General features: G+C 48.5%; 1 protein-coding gene across 3 annotated transcripts in view; it reads right to left on the bottom strand.

The window, feature by feature from the left end:
* SEPTIN8 (septin 8) overlaps window positions 1–7,558 on the bottom strand; it is a 93,071-nt gene extending 85,513 nt beyond the window's left edge. Inside the window, exon 1 of one of the 3 annotated variants that reach the window (XM_073651233.1) lies at window positions 7,195–7,558. In XM_073651233.1, the coding sequence (XP_073507334.1) occupies window positions 7,195–7,224 (30 nt within the window). In that variant the 5' untranslated portion in view covers window positions 7,225–7,558. The remainder of the gene's footprint in view (window positions 1–7,194) is intronic. The other 2 variants (XM_073651232.1, XM_073651234.1) reach the window with 2 other exon arrangements.
* Between the last annotated feature and the right edge of the window lie 12,930 nt (window positions 7,559–20,488).

Genomic DNA, 20,488 nt, shown 5'->3' with positions numbered 1-20,488 from the left:
CCCAATTTGGTGAGGGTTACTTCAGGACGCATTTCAAAGTAGTAACATGTACTGTACTTCCCCCCCACACACACACACATCAGGTATTTTTTGAAACCAAGAAAAAAAAAAAAAAGCTAAAAAATTTTTTTCATATGAACTGGAACAATTTCCCAAGAGATGAATAAGAAGCAGTTTTTAAAACGCAACTAAACCTTTTACAGTCTTTTTGTATATCTGAGTGCTCTTATAACTGCAAGCAAATCGGGGTACAGGTCCTGAGACCACGACAATGGGTTAAACCACACCCATTCCCCCCCACTAAGTGCATGGCTCAGGCGATAAACACACAACTTCTGTCTGAGAGTATACACACAGTGTGGGGATGTAGGGATTCAATAGAAAGCACAGGCTGTTGTATCCGTACTTGGCTCTGTGTGTGCGCTCAGAAATCCGCTATGCGCTCCTGCCACCTGAGCTGCGCACCTCTCGGTGGGTGGACTTGAAGGAGGTGGATGAGCAATCAGTGCGGTGGGGTAGGGGTCTCAGGCACTCAAATATGAAAAAAAAAAAAAAAAATTAGGTTTAGTTACTCTTGAGGAAGATTCACTCAAAAATTCAATGTAGCCTAAAAATAGTCGTGTGAGGAGAGCAAACACATCCTCTTTAAAGGACCACTTTGGTGATTTTTTCTTTTAATTTCCAGCTTGGTTAGTAAGTGTGTGAAACTATTGACCACAGGAAGATACACACCAGTCACTGTCTTCTGTATCATGTCACCATATTTGTGACCTGCTGAAACAGTTTCTGTTGTGTGGAGCAGAAGTGATTTTCTTACTGTAAGTCTATGAGAGAACCTCTTTCTGAGAACCATGAGTGTGGTCACATGATGCCTAGGCTAGGGCGCCGCTGAAAGTTTCAGAAAACAGTGACTGGCGAGTACGTTACTGTGCTCATACTAATTGGTAGGTGGGGAGGAGGAAATAACCAGAGTGGTCTTTTGAGGAGTCAGGTGATTCCTTTTAACCAATCATACCGTATGGGCGGCTGTGGTGACCATCAAACTGTGTATGAGGACAGTGTGAAGAGTGGTTACAGTTTGAAGAGGGCAGAATAGCATGGTGAGCAATATGAGGGCATAGTGTGAAGAGGGGGCACAATGCATATGAGAGGGGACAGCGTGAATAAGGAGAAGGGTTAGCATGGCAGTGGGACAGTGTGGAGATATAGAAAGTGCAATGGAAAATTAAGAGAGGAGACAGCCATGGCATAGGGGATGTGCAGCAAAAGACTGGAGAAGAGGGAAATCTACAGAAAACAACTGCGGATGTGAAAAGTCATCATGGCATCTAGGCAAGATGGAGATGAAAAGAAAGACGACTCCAGAGAAGATGTCACTTATAAGGTTACCTGGATGTAAATGTTTATTTGTGATACAGACTGCGTCTCATCAGTACTGTGGTTCTTGTATGGTCCACAGTCTGATGATGGCTGTTAGTTGTAGGTTCATGTGATACAATTGTTTATGGAGCTGACTTGACATTACAATGGATCGTTGTACTAAGTGAAGGTCTTGTATTAAAGTACTTTTGGTTCTGGCGACGCAGTCATGTTCTGGCGACATATCTATTTACTGATGATGTTTCTGGGGTCATATTCATGTACTATTGATGGCTCTGGTGCTCTATGTACTGATAAGAATTTTGGTTTCGTATTCAAGTACCGGCGATGGTTCTGGTGATGAGTATATCACCAGAATCATCATCACTACATGAATACAGCACCAGAACCGGAATACATCACCAGAACCACCATCAGTATTTGTTGAATGACGGACGCAAAAAACATCAGACGTATCTCTTTATTTATTTTGGGGGTCTGTTTATTTTCCATTAGGATATCTGTCAAATGCTGAACACCTTAACTGAAACTAAACATCCCCCATTATAGTTACGCTATATTAGTTTCCATAACTATCCTTCGATTTGACATTTAAAATATAGGAAGTCAGGGATGAATATCGCTTTTTTCCTTTTTGTAACCTCTGTATCTGACTTTGAAATTGCACTCCCTGTTAGGTCACATTCTGAAAGTAAATCACTTTTTTTTTTTTTTAATTGCTCATCTGATTTGAGATCAGCAACAATAGCCAGCCTGAAGTCCAATTTGTGGATATTACTTATATGAACTGAAATTGGATGGGGGGGGGGGGGAATAAATAAATAATCGGCAGTGAGAGTAAGCCTTTACTGACCGTTCTGAAAGTCACCAACCTAGAACACAATACAACAGACAATTGTACTTTAATCTGCAAGTCTTACAAGCCCCAATTGTCACATACATTAATACTTACAACCCCATTTATAATACCCTAGTAAATAAAAAATAAAAAAAATTGTTCAAATACATATAAAATGCTGCACATGTCAAGCATATGCTTCCTTGTATTCCAATGAGAGGAGAGACATTCAGCAATCTAAGTGCGTCAGGTCCCAACTATTTGAGGGGTTGCTCAAGGTATCTGGAGAATATTACAAGAAGCTGGAGAAGGACCTGCTTCAGGAGTGAAAAAATTGAATGGCACTGTTATATTGATCGCACGAATGAAATCACCTCTGTTATACCCGATGATCAGAGTAAAATCGATACAGACAGTAAGATCGGTCCAGGAGCCATGATATAGTGTATCAGCCAAAAACAACCCAAAAACTCAGCTACCAGCAGCAAGTGTGTACCCAGCTCCTGAGATCTGGTCTCTCCGCAGCGATATTTACTCTGGATGGAGTCTACGTCTGTGGAATGTGCAGGTTTTTACAGTGTTCATAGGAATGTGCAGAAGGCAAAGCGCTTTACCCTACATTTCTAATGTCTAAGCTCCTCTTTAATGGATGCAAAGCGAGACATAAAACCACTGCTCCAGGCAAATCTTGCCCAGAACGAGGGGACTTCAGTTTACTGTTTAAGCTACAATGGAAATGACACAGATACACGAAAATCACCCAAAGTTCCGGGGCCTTAAGATATAAAGCCATCAAGAACAATCATGTGAACGTAGTTTACCAGGACCAATCCAACCAATCAGTGCAACACAACCAACCCAACACCTATCATCTATTAATTGGAAAATGAAATGAGCATTATTTATAATTTCACGTACAAGTGACCCGTATCCATATGTAAAGCAGTGATCTCCAGCCCTCAGGAAACCGCACTTCTATTGTGGCGGTGAGGTGTAAGGGCTTGTTCACACATGATTTTCGATGGGCTTCAGTGAGTTTCCACAGGGAGAAATACTCAGCAATTTATAGTAACAGCAAAATAAATGAGGTTTCTAAAGTCTTTCACAAGGGACATTTTTATTTACAGCACGCCACTTTTTTTTTTGCGTGTGTTTTTATTGCAGTTTTTCCTTATTGAAATCAAAAATGGCTTTGCACCAAAAAAAGTCATCAAAAACATGTGGAATTTACACCTATATTTTAGTTGCAGAAAAAAAAAAATACTACATGTGAATATAGCCTTACACTAGTAGTTAAGTTACGTGTATAGAGGTTCTCTACCCAAATGTCGTTAGGATGTGGCCTAAGGGGAATGTCTACCTTTGAATTTTTTTCCCATTTTAATGGAAGACTTTTTTTTTTTCTTTTTACTTATGTTAAACCTATATCCTGGAAAGTTCCCATCATGTACTTTTAGCGGAAGGCAGTGACCAATACCAAAGTGACATCAATCACTCAAAATAAATAAATTCTAACAGAAAACAACTTAGATCTCCACAGTGTGGAGAGGGAAGAAAGCATCTCAGAGAAGGTTGAGAAAACAGGCTACAGAAAAGGAGGAAAACACATGAATACTTAAAGGGAACCTGTCTGTAGGAGTAACGCTCCTAAGAAGTCTATATGGACATGTAAGTCATAAGCACGTTGAATAAAATGATACCGTGATATTTGCAATCCAATGTCTTATTCCAGAAAACTCCACATTCTTCTCAATATGTAAATGAGCTGTAAGATCTATGGGCCGGACATAGATCTCCCTGAGAATCTGCCTCCAGAGCTGCTTATGAAAGAAAGGGAGAGTTACCAGTGTGAGACATGTAATGACTGACAGTCTGTTCACTGATCTACATGCCTCACACTGGTAACTGCTCCTTTTTATTAAAAATGAGCCCTGGAGGCAGATTCGTAGGGAGCTTTATGACGGGCCCATAGATCTTAACAGCTCATTTACATATTAAGAGTGGATTTCTCAGGAATAAGATATCGGATTACAGATAACAAGCAATCATTTTATTCAAATTATTATGACCTGCATGCCCGTTTATGCTCCACAGCCCACTTTTGTAGCCACTTGGAATAATCCAGCTCTCAGAACAGACACCTGTCTGAAAAGACTTGGTACAAGATTCAGGGTGGTTGGCATAGGCTGCTGCACTAAATAAACAGTATAAAGAGATTACAGGAGCCTAACCTTGATTATACTGATTCTGGTAACTCAGCCACAGGGCATCGTTATTTTATATCTGTTGCTTAATCCCATGAAACAAGGACTTGTGCTGACCACAGTACAAGGAGGTGACAAAGGAGCCATTGTTGTTATATGAGGCTACAAAGTAAAGTACATCTGAATGGAGCTCGCTTCCAGCAGCCACGGGGCGACTACAGCACCAAACAATTCATAACATGTGAATCGCTCGTTAGGGGTCCAAAGCGGACACTCTTCGTAATGCAGCCTCTCATCGTGAGCCTCCTGACTTTCATTGGCTTCCTAACGCCTATAAAAACGTGAGAGAAACTACTGTAAACCTAAATATCCTTCCATAGTCGGCAAGCCAAGATCTAAGGAGCTGTCTGCCATGAAGGGCTGATTGTGGCTCAGGATAGGGCATCAATGCTCAAGCCCCAGAGAACCTCCTTAAGCGGGATCCGTCAGCAGGTTTTGCTATGTAATCTGAGGACAGCATGGGGTAGGGTTTAAAACACAGATTTAAACTGTGTGTCACTTATGAGGTTGTATGCTGTTTACTTAATGAAGGTTTTATCACCTGGTGATTATCGCTGTCCAGACTACAGCAGGACGTGCATGCTAGTCTGACTCCACCCCCTCCTGCAATAAACAGCTCACTATCTATAACTACATACATACAGTGTCTGGTGAGAGTGGGGGCAGCTTTCTCAGCTCTGCTGCATTGCTAAATCGAAAAACTGTCAGAACCGCTGCACCCAGTAAAGCAAGACATCGTTGGATTCAGGGTCTCTTTCCCTACATCAGGCTGCTCTCAGATGAGGTAGCAGAAACCTGCTGACAGATTCCCTTTAAGGAAAACTTCTTTGGCCCACCAACATGTCTAGTTTAGTAAATACGGCCCTGGTATTCCACATATTTTAGCATTCCTGGATAATATTTCCTTTATAATATGTTCTGCTGTTCCGCCTAAAAATGTGTGAAGAAACTGCCAACTGGGTGTTACTATTCTTCTCAAAGCGGTGTGTCCATACCGAGGCAGGACTGATCGGACAGAGACCGTGTCAGGAGACCTGTCCATATTCACACACGGCGGAAAATGATCACAGTGGATTTGGTCATAAATGTGTAACAAATTCGCATGTGCTACTTGTGAATGTGGATGTGGATTTCACCCTACTACCATCAGAAAGCAGTGCAATCAGCTGAGCAGTCTGCATGGGAATAAGCATGCAAGTCCTGAACGGGTGAAGACTCCCTAAGGCGTAGTTTAGGTGTCCTTGTACCAAGGTCTCGGTACAGACTGGCCGTGAGTCTCCTGACCCGAACTTGACAGCCTCATAGGAATACCTTCAGGAGACCCTCGGCTATACAGACATCCGAATTTGCTGGGTGGAAGGGAGAATTTACAAGCGATACATTTGTTTCAGACCTTCTGCAGGTCCATGCGTGAGAGCAGCGAGGTTCTGCAGCAAGCGCATGGAATTCGGAAAAACACATTCGCGTAGACAGAACCGCTGCTTCCATATCTGCCAGAAATCCACGTGTGGCTTCTCCCCGATGGTCCGCTGACCTGCCATCTACTACAAAAGCATGTGACCACAAGCATCACATATGACAGCAATCGGCACTCCGCCAAACAATGGGGATTGTACAGGGTCGCAGACCTCTCTCTTTATCTTTTGTAGTGAAATTCCCACTCCTGCATCCCACATCCACTAAAGGCTACCAGTGCTGAGCAAAGATTAGCCGGCCATCAGCACAATAGGCAGCAGAGTTCAGGGCTGCTGTCAAACAGCTGGCAGGCACATGAAGGGGGAAGGTCAATGTCATGTGGGCGGAGAGACACCCCCTGACTGTATTATTAACCCTTAACAGTCAGTATAAACTAAGTACAAAGTGTCCTCATACTCTCTCCGGGATGGCCACAGGTAGCCAGCCAGCCAAATCCAGGAGTCAGGAGAAGTCTAGGTGCACTGGCTACTGTCAGCAGGCAATACAGAGTCCTGCCAGCGACCATGTCTGTAGTGATTATAAAACACGCTGCCAGATTATAGGTACTCGGCTCCTGTGTCTACCCCTCCCAGCTCAATGCCAAGGAGCCCCCTGCATGGGCAGCCCGGCCACGAGAACGGTTCTATATTAAGCATTTTCTCATATTCCCCCTATGGACAACCTCTATACTATTATACATAGAGCCACTCGGAAACTATGCTTTAATGGTTGCCCATTCATCTCATTGGTGCGTGCCAGGCATAACATCCCTCTGTGGAGTTCCTGCTGGCATGACGCTCGCTAATGAAGACAACCCAGCAAGCTAACAGTGCCAGGAGGGCACCTTACAAGATATAAGTCTGCCAAACCCATCCCCTTAAAGACAAACATCCATATACACAATACAGAATGCCAGAGTGCCCGCTGCCAACACCAGGGCAGAGTTCAGTGATGTCAGTGTCACTGACACCTATGGGAAGAAATAAGTGGTGCCCAGGAATTCTCACCATGCCAAGAAAGGTGCCCTCCTGCTCAGCACCAGCCTGTGGGCACTGCCAGAGGACCGATGGCATGTATCACCCGTCACACACAGAGCAGACCTGTGTGCCCATACTGCACCCACTATGCCAGCTGCTGCCATATGCCCAGGACACAGCACCGAGCTGCAGGAACTTGCGCCGGTGATGGAAACTTTCTCATTGCTGGTAGCCAGCTGATGCCAGCCGGCGGCGAGTGGCACCTGTGCCCACTACTCACATTTGCCCGCTCTACATCAGTGGCGGCCATGCTGGCTGTTCCCGGCGTCTCCCGAGCTCAGGTCGTCTGATTGATGCAATCCCAGGTCTCAATGGGATCCAATATGGCCACTGCACTTCCTGGAAACTCCCCTCTGCATTACAGACGGCTGTCACCTCCCCCGGGCCGCACACCAGCCGGGAGTCAGGCCGCCTGCTGCCCACAGAGCCGAGCGCAACCTGGCAGGGCTCAGCACCGCCCTCTCTCCGCAAAGCATGCTGGGCCTTGTAGTCCCCGCAGAGAGCTGATGCTGGGAGCAGGGGGGAGCCGGGGGTCGTGCATAGTACGGCTATGGTAGGCAGGAATGCATATACACATCCATACTATGTACACTATAGCAGTAGTAGGACTGTGGGACTGCTAAGCTACATGGAACGCTACTTTGGCGCCCTCTGTTGGACGACTGATGATGTGATGGCTACAAATAAAAAAAACAATCTACATGTGGTACACCTCCTCACTATATACATGGGATTTACCTCACCCAGGGCCGGCTTCAGGTTTTTGTGGGCCCGGGTGAAAGAGTCTCTGTGGGCCCCTTTAACACATACCACGATTCATGATGCACAGATACCGCAGAGAAATATAGGTATAGTACAATGCAAAGATTTCACTTCTTACATTACATGAGTGATATCTATTGTAAATTCCACAATAGCTCAGAAACCAACGAATCACTCCATACAGAATGCTGGCCCCCATAAAATGCTCCATACAGGATACTGGCCCCCATATAATGCTCCATACAGGATACTGGCCCCCATATAACGCTCCATACAGGCTACTGGCCCCCTTATAATGCTCCAAACAGGATACTGGCCCCCATATAACGCTCCATACAGAATACTGACCCCCATGTAATGATGTAATGCGCCATACAGGCTGTGCCCCCACATAATGCTCCATGCAGGCTGTTCCCCCCACATAATTCCCCATGCAGGATGTCACCCCGCCTTATAATACCCCAGACAGGATGTCACGCCCCCTCATAATGCCCCATGCAGGATGTCACCCCCCCTTATAATGCCCCATGCAGGATGTCACCCCCCCTCCCTTATAATGCCCCATGCAGGATGTCACTTCCCCCCTTTTAATGCCCCATGCAGGATGTCACCTCTCCCCCCCATATAATGCCCCATGCAAGATGTCACCCCCCCCTCCCTTGCAATGCCCCATGCAGGATGTCACACACACCCTCCCTTATAATGCCCCATGCAGGATTTCACACCCCCCTCCCTTATAATGCCCCATGCAGGATGTCACACACATCCCCTCCCTTATAATGCCCCATGCAGGATGTCACACCACCCTTCGCTTATAATGCCCCATGCAGGATGTCAGCCCCCCCCTCCCTTAAAATGCCCCATGCAGGATGTCACACCACCCCACCCACCCCTCCCTTATAATGCCCCATGCAGGATGTCACACCACCCCCACCATCTAATGCCCCACGCCTCCATACAATAAAAAAAAAATCAAATACTCACTTCACTCACCTGCTGCCGCTGCTCCGGACTCCTCACGTGCGCGGGCGTCTTCCCGCTCTGCACTGTGACGGCTCAGGAGAGAGCACGGTGTAAAGACGTCACCGCATCCTCTGACCTGAGACGTCACTGTGCAGCAGCCGCGGAAGAGACCGGAGCTGCTGCGTAGCCACGGGGAAAGGTAAACATTGCGCCGGGTGCCGGGGCCCTGAGCAAGTGGGGGGGGGGTGCTGGTAACGCTTTCCTCCGCTCACAGGTCCTATAGCGCAGCGGGGTGCCTGACGGCGAGTGGGCCCCCCGCCTGCTCAGGGCCCAGCACTTGCCCGGGTGCGCCAGGTGCTGACGCCGGCCCTGACCTCACCCTCTACATACATGGGGTACACCTCACTATATACATGGGGTATGCCTCACCCTCCATATACATGGGGTACGCATCACTATATACATGTGGTACACCTCACTATATAGTTGTTGTACACCTCACTATATACATGGGGTACGCTTCATCCTCTATATGCATGGGGTACGCCTCACTATATACATGGGGTACGCCGCACCTTCCATATACATGGGGTACGCATCACTATATACATGTGGTACACCTCACTATATACATGGGGTTTACCTCACCCTCTATATACATGGGGTATGCTTCACCCTCTATATGCATGGGGTTTACCTCACCCTCTATATACACGGAGTTCGCCTCCCTATATACATGGGGTACGCCTCACCCTCTATATACATAGGGTACGCCTCATTCTCTATATACATAGGGTACGCCTCACCATCCATATCCATGGTGTATGCCTCAACCTCTATATATATGGGGTTTCCCTCACCCTCAATATACATGGGGTACGCCTCAACCTCTATATACATGGGGTTTACCTCACCCTCTATATACAAGGAGTACACCTCCCTATATACATGGGGTATGCCTCACCCTCTATATACATGGGGTGCGCTTCACTATATACATTGTTTACCACACCCTTTACATGCATGTGGTACACCTCACTAAATACATGGGGTACGTCTCACCCTCTATATACATGTGGTACACCTCACTATATACATGGGGCTTACCTCACTATGTACTTTGGGTTTACCTTACCCTCTATATGCATGGTGTACGCCTCACTAGGACGCAAACCCAATTTTCTGACACTGGGCCGTACATTGCGACCCAAAATCCCTTGGTAATCTTCAAATTTCATAATGCCTTGGAGACAGTCAAGGCACCCAGTTCCAGAGGCAGCTAAACAACCCCAAAACATATTTGAACCTCCACCATATTACACTGTAGGTACTGAGTTCTTTTCTTTGTAGACCTCATTCTGTTTTTGGTAAACAATAGAATTATGTTCTTTACTAGTGATGAGCGAGCACTAAAATGCTCAGGTGCTTGTTGCTCGGATCGAGCAAATTGGAATACTCGGGTGCTCGACCCGAGCAACGAGCCCAATGTACTGTAAGTCTATGGGAAACTCAAGCATTTTTCAGGCGGCTCCCCCCGGCGGTCTGCAGAGGGCCTAAAAATTGCCCATATCGATGGGAACAGTGCTCAAATGACAGGGGAACAGCATGGGGAAGACCCCTGGAAGCATCTCTGACTCCCAGATCACTGCTGTCAACAACGTGGTCAGAGTATTACGCCACTTTCACGGACTCACAATAAAACATACAAAAACGAAACCAAAATGGATTTTCCTGGGAAATATGTTGAGGAATATCCTTTCCAGGGTAATGACTTGTATATAAGGCAAAATAACCAAAAACAAAAATACTCCTCCACACCTTGGGCTATGTTCACACATAGCGTTTTTGATGCATTTTTGCACTTTTGCATTGCTTTCAAATGCATTCACCAGGAAATGTCATTTTAACATTTTACAACCTTATATGGCCATGTGGTGTGTGACACATCATCAGACACATACATACAGTGCTGAAAAGACATGGGAACAGCATGGGGAAGACCTCTGGAAGCATCTCTGACTCCTAGGTCACTGCCTAAAAGTGTGCCCATCATAAGCGATCCTTGGTGCATGTGAAGATGCCTCCCGCCATGCACCTGTCGTTGCAGACTTGCAACAATCACCGTCCACGTCCTTGTCCCACTGCAGCGTTCAGTTGTCCCTACCTCATTCCTTGGAATGCAAGCGCAAGTATGCAGGCAGCCACCCACCCACCTTCAGGCTGCAATACTATACTGCCAAATTTTTGACAGCTGCTTGCACTTGAAATGTTGCCTTTTAGGCTCGTGGAGGCGGAAGCTTTTCATAACCTCATGCCGGCGGCGGCCGGGTGTCCATACTCGGTCCCAAGCCGCCACTATATTTCCCGGTATCGCCTCCGCCTTCCACAAGCACCGGTCCCACAACATTACCCGTGCCCTCCCCAGTGCACTTACTGGGAAGGACCACCTAACCACAAACACGTGGACAGGTGAATGTGGCCAGGAACGGTACGGAGCCAGTCCACAACTTTTTTTGCTGACAGTTGTATTTAGCTCAGTGAAAGGACTGGCATAGAGGGAAACCCTATCTACCCTGCATGTCATTTCTCCCAGGAAGTCCTGTAATTGAGCTTGTTGCAGAAGCAATGGCAGCCCGTCCAACATCAACTCGCACTTGTCGGTGGTGCTTTGACACACACACACATCTTTCTTTGCGCATTTAAGTTCTTGAATACAGAGTTGGACAATGGCCTGATCTGTAATGCGTTTTGAGAAATAACATGCATAAGCATGGCCGATCCACATTAAAAAAGCTGCCATAGAGTGTCCGGGAACCTTCCCCCACACTTTTCCTAGCCAGGGCTGCTTTTCATCAGGGTTGGACGGGCCCACCAGAGAACCGGAGACTCCTCCGGCGGGCCCTGGCTTCTCCTTCAGGAGAGTTCATAGTGCCGAGGTGAGGCCATGATGATGATAGAGGCCACCATCTGCTTAGTTTTCTGTTACTTGGAATGCAAGTACAAGTATGCAGCCAGCCACCCACCCACAGACCACAACAGTAAACTGCCAGATTTCTGGGCAGCTCTTTGCACTTGAAATATGGCCTTTTAAGCTTGTGGAGGCGGAAGCTTTTCACAACCTCATGCCGGCAGCGGCCGGGTGTCCATACTCGGTCCCCAGCCACCACTATATTTCCCGGTATCGCCTCTGCCTCCCACAAGCACGGGTGCCCTCCCCAGTGCATTTACTAGGAAGGACCGCCTAACCACAAACACGTGGACAGGTGAATGTGGCAGGGACGGTCTTAGCCAGGGCAGCTCTTTGCACTTGAAATATGGCCTTTTAAGCTCGTGGAGGCGGAAGCTTTTCACAATCTCATGCCGCGGCGGCCGGGTGTCCATACTCGGTCCCCAGCCACCACTATATTTCCCGGTATCGCCTCTGCCTCCCACAAGCACGGGTCCCACAACATTACCCGTGCCCTCCCCAGTGCACTTACTGGGAAGGACCGCCTAACCACAAACATGTGGACAGGTGAATGTGCCCGTCCAACATCAACTCGCACTTGTCGGTGGTTCTTTGACACACACACATCTTTCTTTGCACATTTAATTTCTTGAATACAGAGTAGGACAATGGCCTGATATGTAATGCGTTTTGAGAAATAACATGCATAAGCATGGCCGATCCGGTATCGCCTCCGCCTTCCACAAGCACGGGTCCCACAACATTACCGGTGCCCTCCCCAGTGCAGTTGATGCGCCCCCTGGGCCGTGGGGTACTCGGTAGCCGGGCCGGTCGTTGCTAGGGGAGATGTCACAGTGGCGGTGACCCGGTCCGTGACCCAGGGCGGTCAATAAAAGGGGAATTTGGGAAAGGGGATTATAGTTTTTATATAATGTTCGTGACGCCACTTGTGGTATGCGGCTATATGGAGCCGCCGCTGCGGTGCAGAACCTCTGGAGCCGATGATGACGCAGCAGAGTTGGTTCAGCTCTCCACTGGCAGAGCTTAGCTCCAGGGCAGGAAGTAGTGATTTTATAGATGTTGCTGTGCGGTGTAGTGCAAAGGATGGTGCAGTTAATAATCAGTCCACAACTTAATGGCGGTTTCCTCTTATCTTTACTTGCGGTGGTTAGGCGAACCGGGACATGGGTACTAGCTGGTAGTAGAGGTCCGGGCGGCCTGGAAGCAAGTTGGGAATCCACCTCGCCAGGTGAAGTTGTAGGCTAATCTCTTTTGCCCCGCTGCTTGTAGCTATGCTGTGGCCCTCGTCCCTGAGTAAAACGTCTTTGTGCTCACCCGTATAGCAGGCAGCTCGGGCCTTCCTGGAGTGTCGCTCCCACGTGGCGGTACTGGGCCCTATCGTGCTGCTGAGCCTCCGGGCGTCTGATGGGGCCAGGATCCGGTTTCTGCTGCTGGGTCTTCAGTGCCCCACAACCTCGGACTCCGGTGTCCGGTTCTTCTGTGCTTCTCTCCTCTGGGGTGAACTGCCATGCAGCTCCACTCCCTAGGTCTTTCCACGTCCTGACTTCAACTCCTCTCTGCTCTCCTCACACTAACTAACCCCGCCTCCAGATCCCAGTTGCTAAGGGGAGGAGCTCCCCTTGCTGGTCTCGAGCCAGTAAAGTGTTGCATGCTAGCAAAACCTGATTAGGAGACCCCTCCTTGCTTCCAGGCATGGCATCACCCCCTTGTGAGGGAGGCAATGCCGCTGTGGCAACCGGACTCCTGGGGTGCCACATTCCCCCATAGTTAACTTCAGTACTCCCGGACTGAGGATACCTTTTTGAATTAACAATCAACAATAACAATTCACATTACAAACAGTTTACAAAATATTAAAAGGCAAAAACTACAAAAACCCAAGCAAAAACGTACAGCAGTCACTGCGGCGCTTAGTCTTTACGCCACAATCCAGGGATTGTCTTCTTCCGGATAATTGAAATTTGGCTGGTGGGAACCGCATCAACCCACTTTGTGTATCGTCCCTGGGCGTAGCTTCAGGGCACTCTTTCGGTGGGCCTGGTCTTCAGCCACGCCTGCGGTTTATTTTCAAGGCCACTTACTAACTATTTTCAATATTGTCCTGAACACACCTAGTCCTGTGGTCCAATTGTCCATAAATTTAACAAATATATATATCTAGCATTATTTAATGATTACAACTATATAACATACAGTTTAGTTCCTCCAGCGGGCAGGGAGCTGACCTTTTGTACTCCGGGTCGATCTACGTAGTACATTTGTTGTCACTGACTTACCCTGGTCCCTACTGTCTACCCCTGGTGTGGTGGGTTCAGTGTGAACCACACTATGGGTAGTCTGAGGTAACACCGGTAGGCTGGGTAATCTTCTACGAATTCTTTGGTTCACTCTGGGTACGACAGGTTCACTGCTAGCAGAGGGTAGATTCTCCTGATCTGCTGCTGATGAAGCATCTGTCTCTGGGGCCGATTGGTCTTCCAGATGTTCTGGAGCCTCAGCAGCTTCTGGTGAGGCCGCTTGGAGAAAGGTCAGGACAGGTAGCACAATTGCTCTGTTCACCTGCGTCCAAGACCGGGGAAATGCTCCAAGGACTGTCTGGACCGTTTCTTCCACCTCTTCTGTGGGCTGAGGGCTGTCTTGGTCTTCTTCTTTTGTTTCAACTGTTCAGGGCATATCTTCAGGCGGTCTCTTGACTGCCGCTGAAGTTTCCCCTCCATCTTTAGTGATGCGGCACACTTTGGTGTTATCGTAATTCGAGGGTAGGACGGTGTATGGCTCATCCTCCCACTGGTCATCTAATTTATGGACTCGTCTCTTCTTCAGTACCTGTTCTCCAGGTGACAAGGGAACTGCAGGTGTGTGCTGATTGTAAGTTTTCTCCTGCTTCTGTCTCCACTTCTCTCCACGCATTCTCGCACCTTACGGTATTGTTGCTGCCGCTCTGTATCCCAATCTGCATCTGGTGATGTCGTCTCTGGTGTTAAAACTCCCATGTCTAAGTCAATGGGTAGCTTACCAGGTCTTGCTCTCATCAGGTAAGCGGGTGTACAGTTGGTGGAGTTCACCGGGATGTGGTTATATAGGTCCACCAAATCTGGTAATTTCTCTGGCCACAGGCTACGTTCTTCAAGGGGCAACGTCTTCAACAGGTCTATTACCACCTGGTTCATTTTCCCGCACAACCCGTTGGTCTGGGGATGATACTGCGTCGTCCTTATTTTTTTGCAGCCGTACAAGTTACAGAATTCTTGAAACACTTTTGCTTCAAAGGCTGGACCTTGGTCGGCAAGAACTCGTTCAGGGTAACTGTGCGGGTGACAAAAGTGTTGTTGAAACGCTTTGGCTGCCATCTGAGCCATCTGATCTTTCACTGGCACTACTACAAGGAATCGGGAGTAGTGGTCTACTATGGTGAGAGCGTAGACATAGCCTGACCGGCTTAGGGCTAGCTTCACGTGGTCCAAGGCTACCAGTTCAAGTGGTTGTTTGGTGATTATGGGCTGCAGGGGAGCCCTCTGGCTGTCACAGTCTTTCCGTCTCAGGTTGCATGGACCACATTCTCGACACCATCTCTCGATTGCTTTCCTCATGCCAGCCCAGTAGAATCGCTCACGTAGCAGGGCTTCCAACTTCTTCCACCTGAAGTGTCCTGCTCCATCGTGGTACGCTTCTAAGACCATTGGCGCATCCCTGCCAGACCAGTTCGTGTGTCCGTGAGTTGATACTTCTTTGACACAGCTTTCCCTCACAGATGAACAGTTTGCCCTTTTCCTTCCACAACTGTTGGGTCTCTTGTGGAGCATCTGGATCAGGGTGCGAGTCAGCTTGTGTCAGCAACTCTTTTACCAGGCGGACAGCTGGGTCGTTATCCTGCGTCTCTGCCCATCCATGATGGGGCAATGGGTTGAACATGGCCTCTCTGCTGGCGGAGCGCTTGTCCCTCACACAGTGGAAGCACTGGGTCACCTTGTGACGATGGAAAGCGGGTAGCTCTATCTCCTCCAGATCTTCCCTGGTCTTCTCCTCCATCTGGCAAGTTGGGCATCCTGGACAGCGCATCAGCATTAGTGTTTTTATGCCCCACCTGATACTTGATGGTAAACTCGTAGTTAGACAGTCGGGCCATCCATCGTTGCTCTAGGGCACCAAGCTTCGCAGTCTCCAGGTGCATCAGTGGGTTGTTATCTGTGAAGACTGTAAATCTGGAGGAAGCGAGGTAATGTTTGAAGCGCTCTGTTACAGCCCAGACTATGGCTAAAAACTCCAACTTGAAGGAACTATAGTTGTCGGGGTTCCTTTCCGTAGGATGGAGCTTCCTGCTGGCATAGGCAATCACTCTCTCTCTGCCTTGCTGTACCTGGGACAGCACCCCTCCCAATCCCACGTTGCTGGCATCCATATGAAGTATAAAGGGTTGGCCATAGTCGGGGTAGGCCAGGACTTCGTCTCCAGTAAGAGCCATTTTCAGTCGAGTGAAAGATTCGTCTTCTGGTTTACCCCATTTGAACGGAGGTTTCGGGTTCTTGGCCTTCTTGGACTGGCCCACTAAGAGGTCCTGCATGGGTGCCGCTATCTTGGTGAAACCCTTGGTGAAGTCCTTGATCACTATGACTTTTTCAGGGTCTGGTGCTACACCTTCGGCGCTCACCACATGACCTAGGTACTGCACCTTGGGCTTCAACAGCTGGCACTTGGACGGCTTTACCTTCAGGCCAAAACCAGAAAGGGCTTTGAACACCTCGGCCAGGTGCCCCAGGTGGTCTTCATATGTCTTTGAGTAGATGATTACGTTGTCTAGGTACAGCAGGACGGTTTAAAAGTTTTTGTGTCCTAGGTAACACTCCATTAACCCCTGGAAGGTTCCTGGGGCGTTGCAGAGCCAGAATGGCATGCAGTTGAACTCGCTGAGGCCCATTGGTGTTGTAAACATGGTCTTTTCTCTGTCCGCCTCTGCCACAGGAACCTGCCAGTACCCACTGGTGAGACCCAAAGTGGAGAAATAGTTAGCTGATCTCAATGCTGCTAATGATTCCTCAATTCTGGGTAATGGGTAGGCGTCCTTATGTGTAATGCGATTAATCTGCCTGTAATCATCACACATCCTCATTGTACCATCTTTATTTCTAACGAGAACTAATGGAGCTGCCCAGGGGCTACAACTATCTCTGATCACCCCAGCCTCCTTCATCTCCCGTAATATTCCTTTGGCACATTGATAGTGAGCTGGAGGTACAGGCCGGTACCTCTCTTTAATGGGCGGTTGATCTCCTGTGGGGATATGATGTTGGACCCCTTTTACCTGCCCAAAGTCTAGTGGGTGTTTGCTGAAGACTTGCTCATATTCTTGGACCACTCGGTATACTCCATGCTTTTGGTCCAAAGGGGTGGAGTCAGTGCCTACTTGTAGCTTCTGACACCAATCCTCCATCTGCCCCTTGGAGCCGTTATCCCCCGCCGGTTTGGATGGAGGCAAGGGTTCCACTGCCTTTATTGCATTGTTACTGACAGTGAACAGCTTAGCAAGGGTGGCATACCGGGGTAAATGGACCTATTTCTCCCCACAATTCAGGATGCGTATCTGTACTTTCCCCTTGCGGACATCGACTACCCCCCTGGCTGTCAAGATGATGGGCCTACTGTCAGAGTACACGGGTTCTACCAGGGCCTGATAATCTTGACCCCTGAGACCTATTGCTGCCCGACACCATATTATCATTTCACTCCTAGGGGGCATTGCAATGGGGAATGGATTACTCATCCTGACACTGCCAACTTCTCCACCAGACAGCTCTACCTGTTGTCTTTTCATCAGGGCTCTGATCTCCTTCTGCAGAACTCGCTGCTGACTGGAACTGGCAGTCTCTGCGACCTGCTGCAACAAAAGAATAATTTCCCCAAGACAACTCTCTATCACATTGGTGCCTATAGTTATCATAGGATGACTTTCTCGGCGATCAATATCAACAATAATCATTCCTTGTGATGGCAGTTCTACTCGGCCAACTTTTATGGTCACCTCTTTATACCCCACCTGAGGCAAGGGCTGACCATTGCTGGCATAGATACTAAGATGTTCATCTGGACGGCGGGTAATGTCTGAATCAGTCCAGTATTGTTTATAAAGGATATATGGCATCGCTGTCACCTGGGACCCAGTGTCCAGCAGTGCGTTCATCGGGATGCCATCAAGCACGACAGGTAGGACCGGCCGTCCTCCCACGTACTTGTCTCGCCAGCTTTGTGTGTGGGCCTGGTCGTCTTACTACTGGGGGTTAGCCCTCTGCCCCAGGGGTTGCTCGTTTAAATTACAGAATCGTGCGAAGTGCCCAGCCTTTTGACAGCGGCGGCAGATGGGTTGTCCGTCCTGGTCGTAGCGATCGCTGTTTCTCCCTCTGGTCGGTGGAATTCTTCTCTGCCGTCGCCACGGGACGTCATCTGGACTGGAAGCCAGCTGGATTCTTTCCTTTGGAGACACTTGCATGGCCTGCACGGTTTTGGTTAACGCAGCCACACTTTTGGTCAGCACCTGGACCTGAAGGCGTAGGTCTACAGACGGGTAATTGTCTAGAGTCTGCGCGTCAGCCTCCACAGGTGCTGGGGGAAAGGACGCCACCTCCTGGTGGTATGTGATAGCTGGGTGCCGGAGGGGTGCAGTGCCACCTGGGGTTGGTTCACGCAGCACCCGGATGGCTCGGTCCTTAAATTGCGCAAAGTCCAGATCTGGGTTTTGCAGAGCCATAATACGCAGCTGTGTCCGGTGAGCGTTAGACAGGAGCCCCTCAATAAACTGCTCAGTTAGCAATCTGTCCTTGTGGCGCCCCTGAGGGTTCAGTCGCCACAGAGGTACTGCACCTCACCCAGAGGTGTGGTGTCTCCTTCTCTCAGGTAAGGAGGGAGTGCTGCCAGGAACCCCAACACCCACATTCAACACTACACTACTCCAGGCCGGCTGGAAGGGCAAGATGCATGTGCACAGTGCTGAGCCCTGTCCCTGGCTGGAGTGGGGGGAACCAAAGGAAGGGGGAACCAGTAGTGGGTGTGGGTGGAGGAAGCAGTTTAGGGGAGCACCATTGTAGGAGATGTAAAAAGGGAAGCCATCTTAGGGTGACAGAGCAGTCAGTGAGAGGAGAGAGTGAAGACAGTCAGGGAGCAGAGTCTCTTAGGAACTCTGCTCCACAAGTAGGGCCTAGTGCTAGAGGCCCAGGAGGGGAGCAGAGGAGGAAGGCTCCGATCTATAGAAGGGATCCCAGGGGGTACGTCGAGTGCAGGACGGCACCCGTACGCCCCGAATCTGTCAGAAGACAGAGGGATCAGGCCGCAAGAAGGGGACCGGCCCCTGGACCAGCCGTGTTACTCCAGGTCTCGGCTGGAAAAACCGGAGACTTCTGGCTTTTATAGTCCAGTTGCCTAAGCCTCATTCTAATCTCCTTGAGGGCCAAGCAGGTCCGGGAACTCCAGTTAGACAGGAGGGACTTCAGAGCACCCGAGCGGGACTGAGAGTGGGGTGTTAGAACCCTCCTGTTTGTTTTTGTTTCTATCTTGTGTTTTGCGGTCACGTGACTATCTTCCTATATATTCCAGCTCCGCCCTTCTGGCCTTGCTGGACTTCAGTGTTGTTTAGACTGTCTCTCTAGCCAGGTGCTTTTGTGCCTATCTATCTCTAGTTTGCTTGGTCCTCTTTACCTCTAGTTGTTTTGTCAGTTTTTCTTTTGCTCTGCAACAACTTCTGTTAGGAAGTGTCCCATTTTTTGTCCCAGTCCTTAGTTCTTTTAGGGACCCCTCCCTTTCTCTATAGGTCTCCGTTCAGACTAGCCGAGGACGAAGGCGGGTCTGTTCACAAGGAACAGGTCTCCCGCTACAACGTAGGGACTCAGCTTAGTCTTACTGTAGGAACAGCTCTCCCCTTCTTTCCCTAGTTTATGTTGCAGATCATAACAGTAAGTCCAGCCCAAACAAAGAAAACTTTAAGGAAAGAAATCCGGGGATCAGTATGGTTTCGGTTCAAGATTTGGCTCAACGCCTGCAGGGATTGTCTCTGGAGGTGTCCGAGCTCCGGCAACACGTGAGTAGCTGTCCTGGAGCGCATTTTGTGGAACCGAAGGTAGGACTCCCTGATATTTTTGATGGTAAACAACAAGATTTTTTTACCTTTAAAAATGCTTGTTTATTATATTTTCGTTTGAGACCAAAGTCCTCTGGGAATGAATCACAGCGCATTGGGTTTATCATATCACTTTTGTGCAAAGAACCACAGGGGTGGGCCTTTTCTCTCCAACCTAATGATCCGTGTTTTAGGCCAGTGGAGGATTTTTTTTCTGCTATGGGGCTATTGTATGATGATCCTGATCGAGTCTCATCTGCTGAGACAGAACTGAGACGTTTGAATCAGGGGTCAGGTGATGTTGAAAATTATTGTACACACTTCAGAAGGTGGTCCTCAGAAGTGAAATGGAATGATTCGGCGTTAAAATGTTTTTTTCTTGCTGGTCTAAGTGAAAGGGTTAAGGATCTGCTGATTGCATTTCATGCACCTGAAACCTTGCAAGAAGCCATGCAATTAGCTATACGTGTGGACAGGAGACTGCGTGCCAGGGTTTATGATGAAAAGATTCCTGCAATGGCAGCTCCTAGTTCCCAGAGGGTCTGCTCGGAGGGCGGAGAACCGATGGAGGTTGGGGCGATGTCACTCCGCTCTCAGGAAAGAGACCGCAGGTTTTCCAAGGGATTGTGTTTTTATTGTGGTAAATCTGACCATTTGATTAAGAACTGTGAGCTTCGTTTGAGTAAAGAAAAAAAAAAGGTCAGTTACGCCCGTATTGCT

Source organism: Phyllobates terribilis, unplaced genomic scaffold (genome assembly GCF_046119375.1).
Source record: "Phyllobates terribilis strain yellow unplaced genomic scaffold, ASM4611937v1 Scaffold_11__3_contigs__length_659146591, whole genome shotgun sequence".
Taxonomy (NCBI): domain Eukaryota; kingdom Metazoa; phylum Chordata; class Amphibia; order Anura; family Dendrobatidae; genus Phyllobates; species Phyllobates terribilis.
This window is presented reverse-complemented; position numbering and strand designations above follow the sequence as displayed.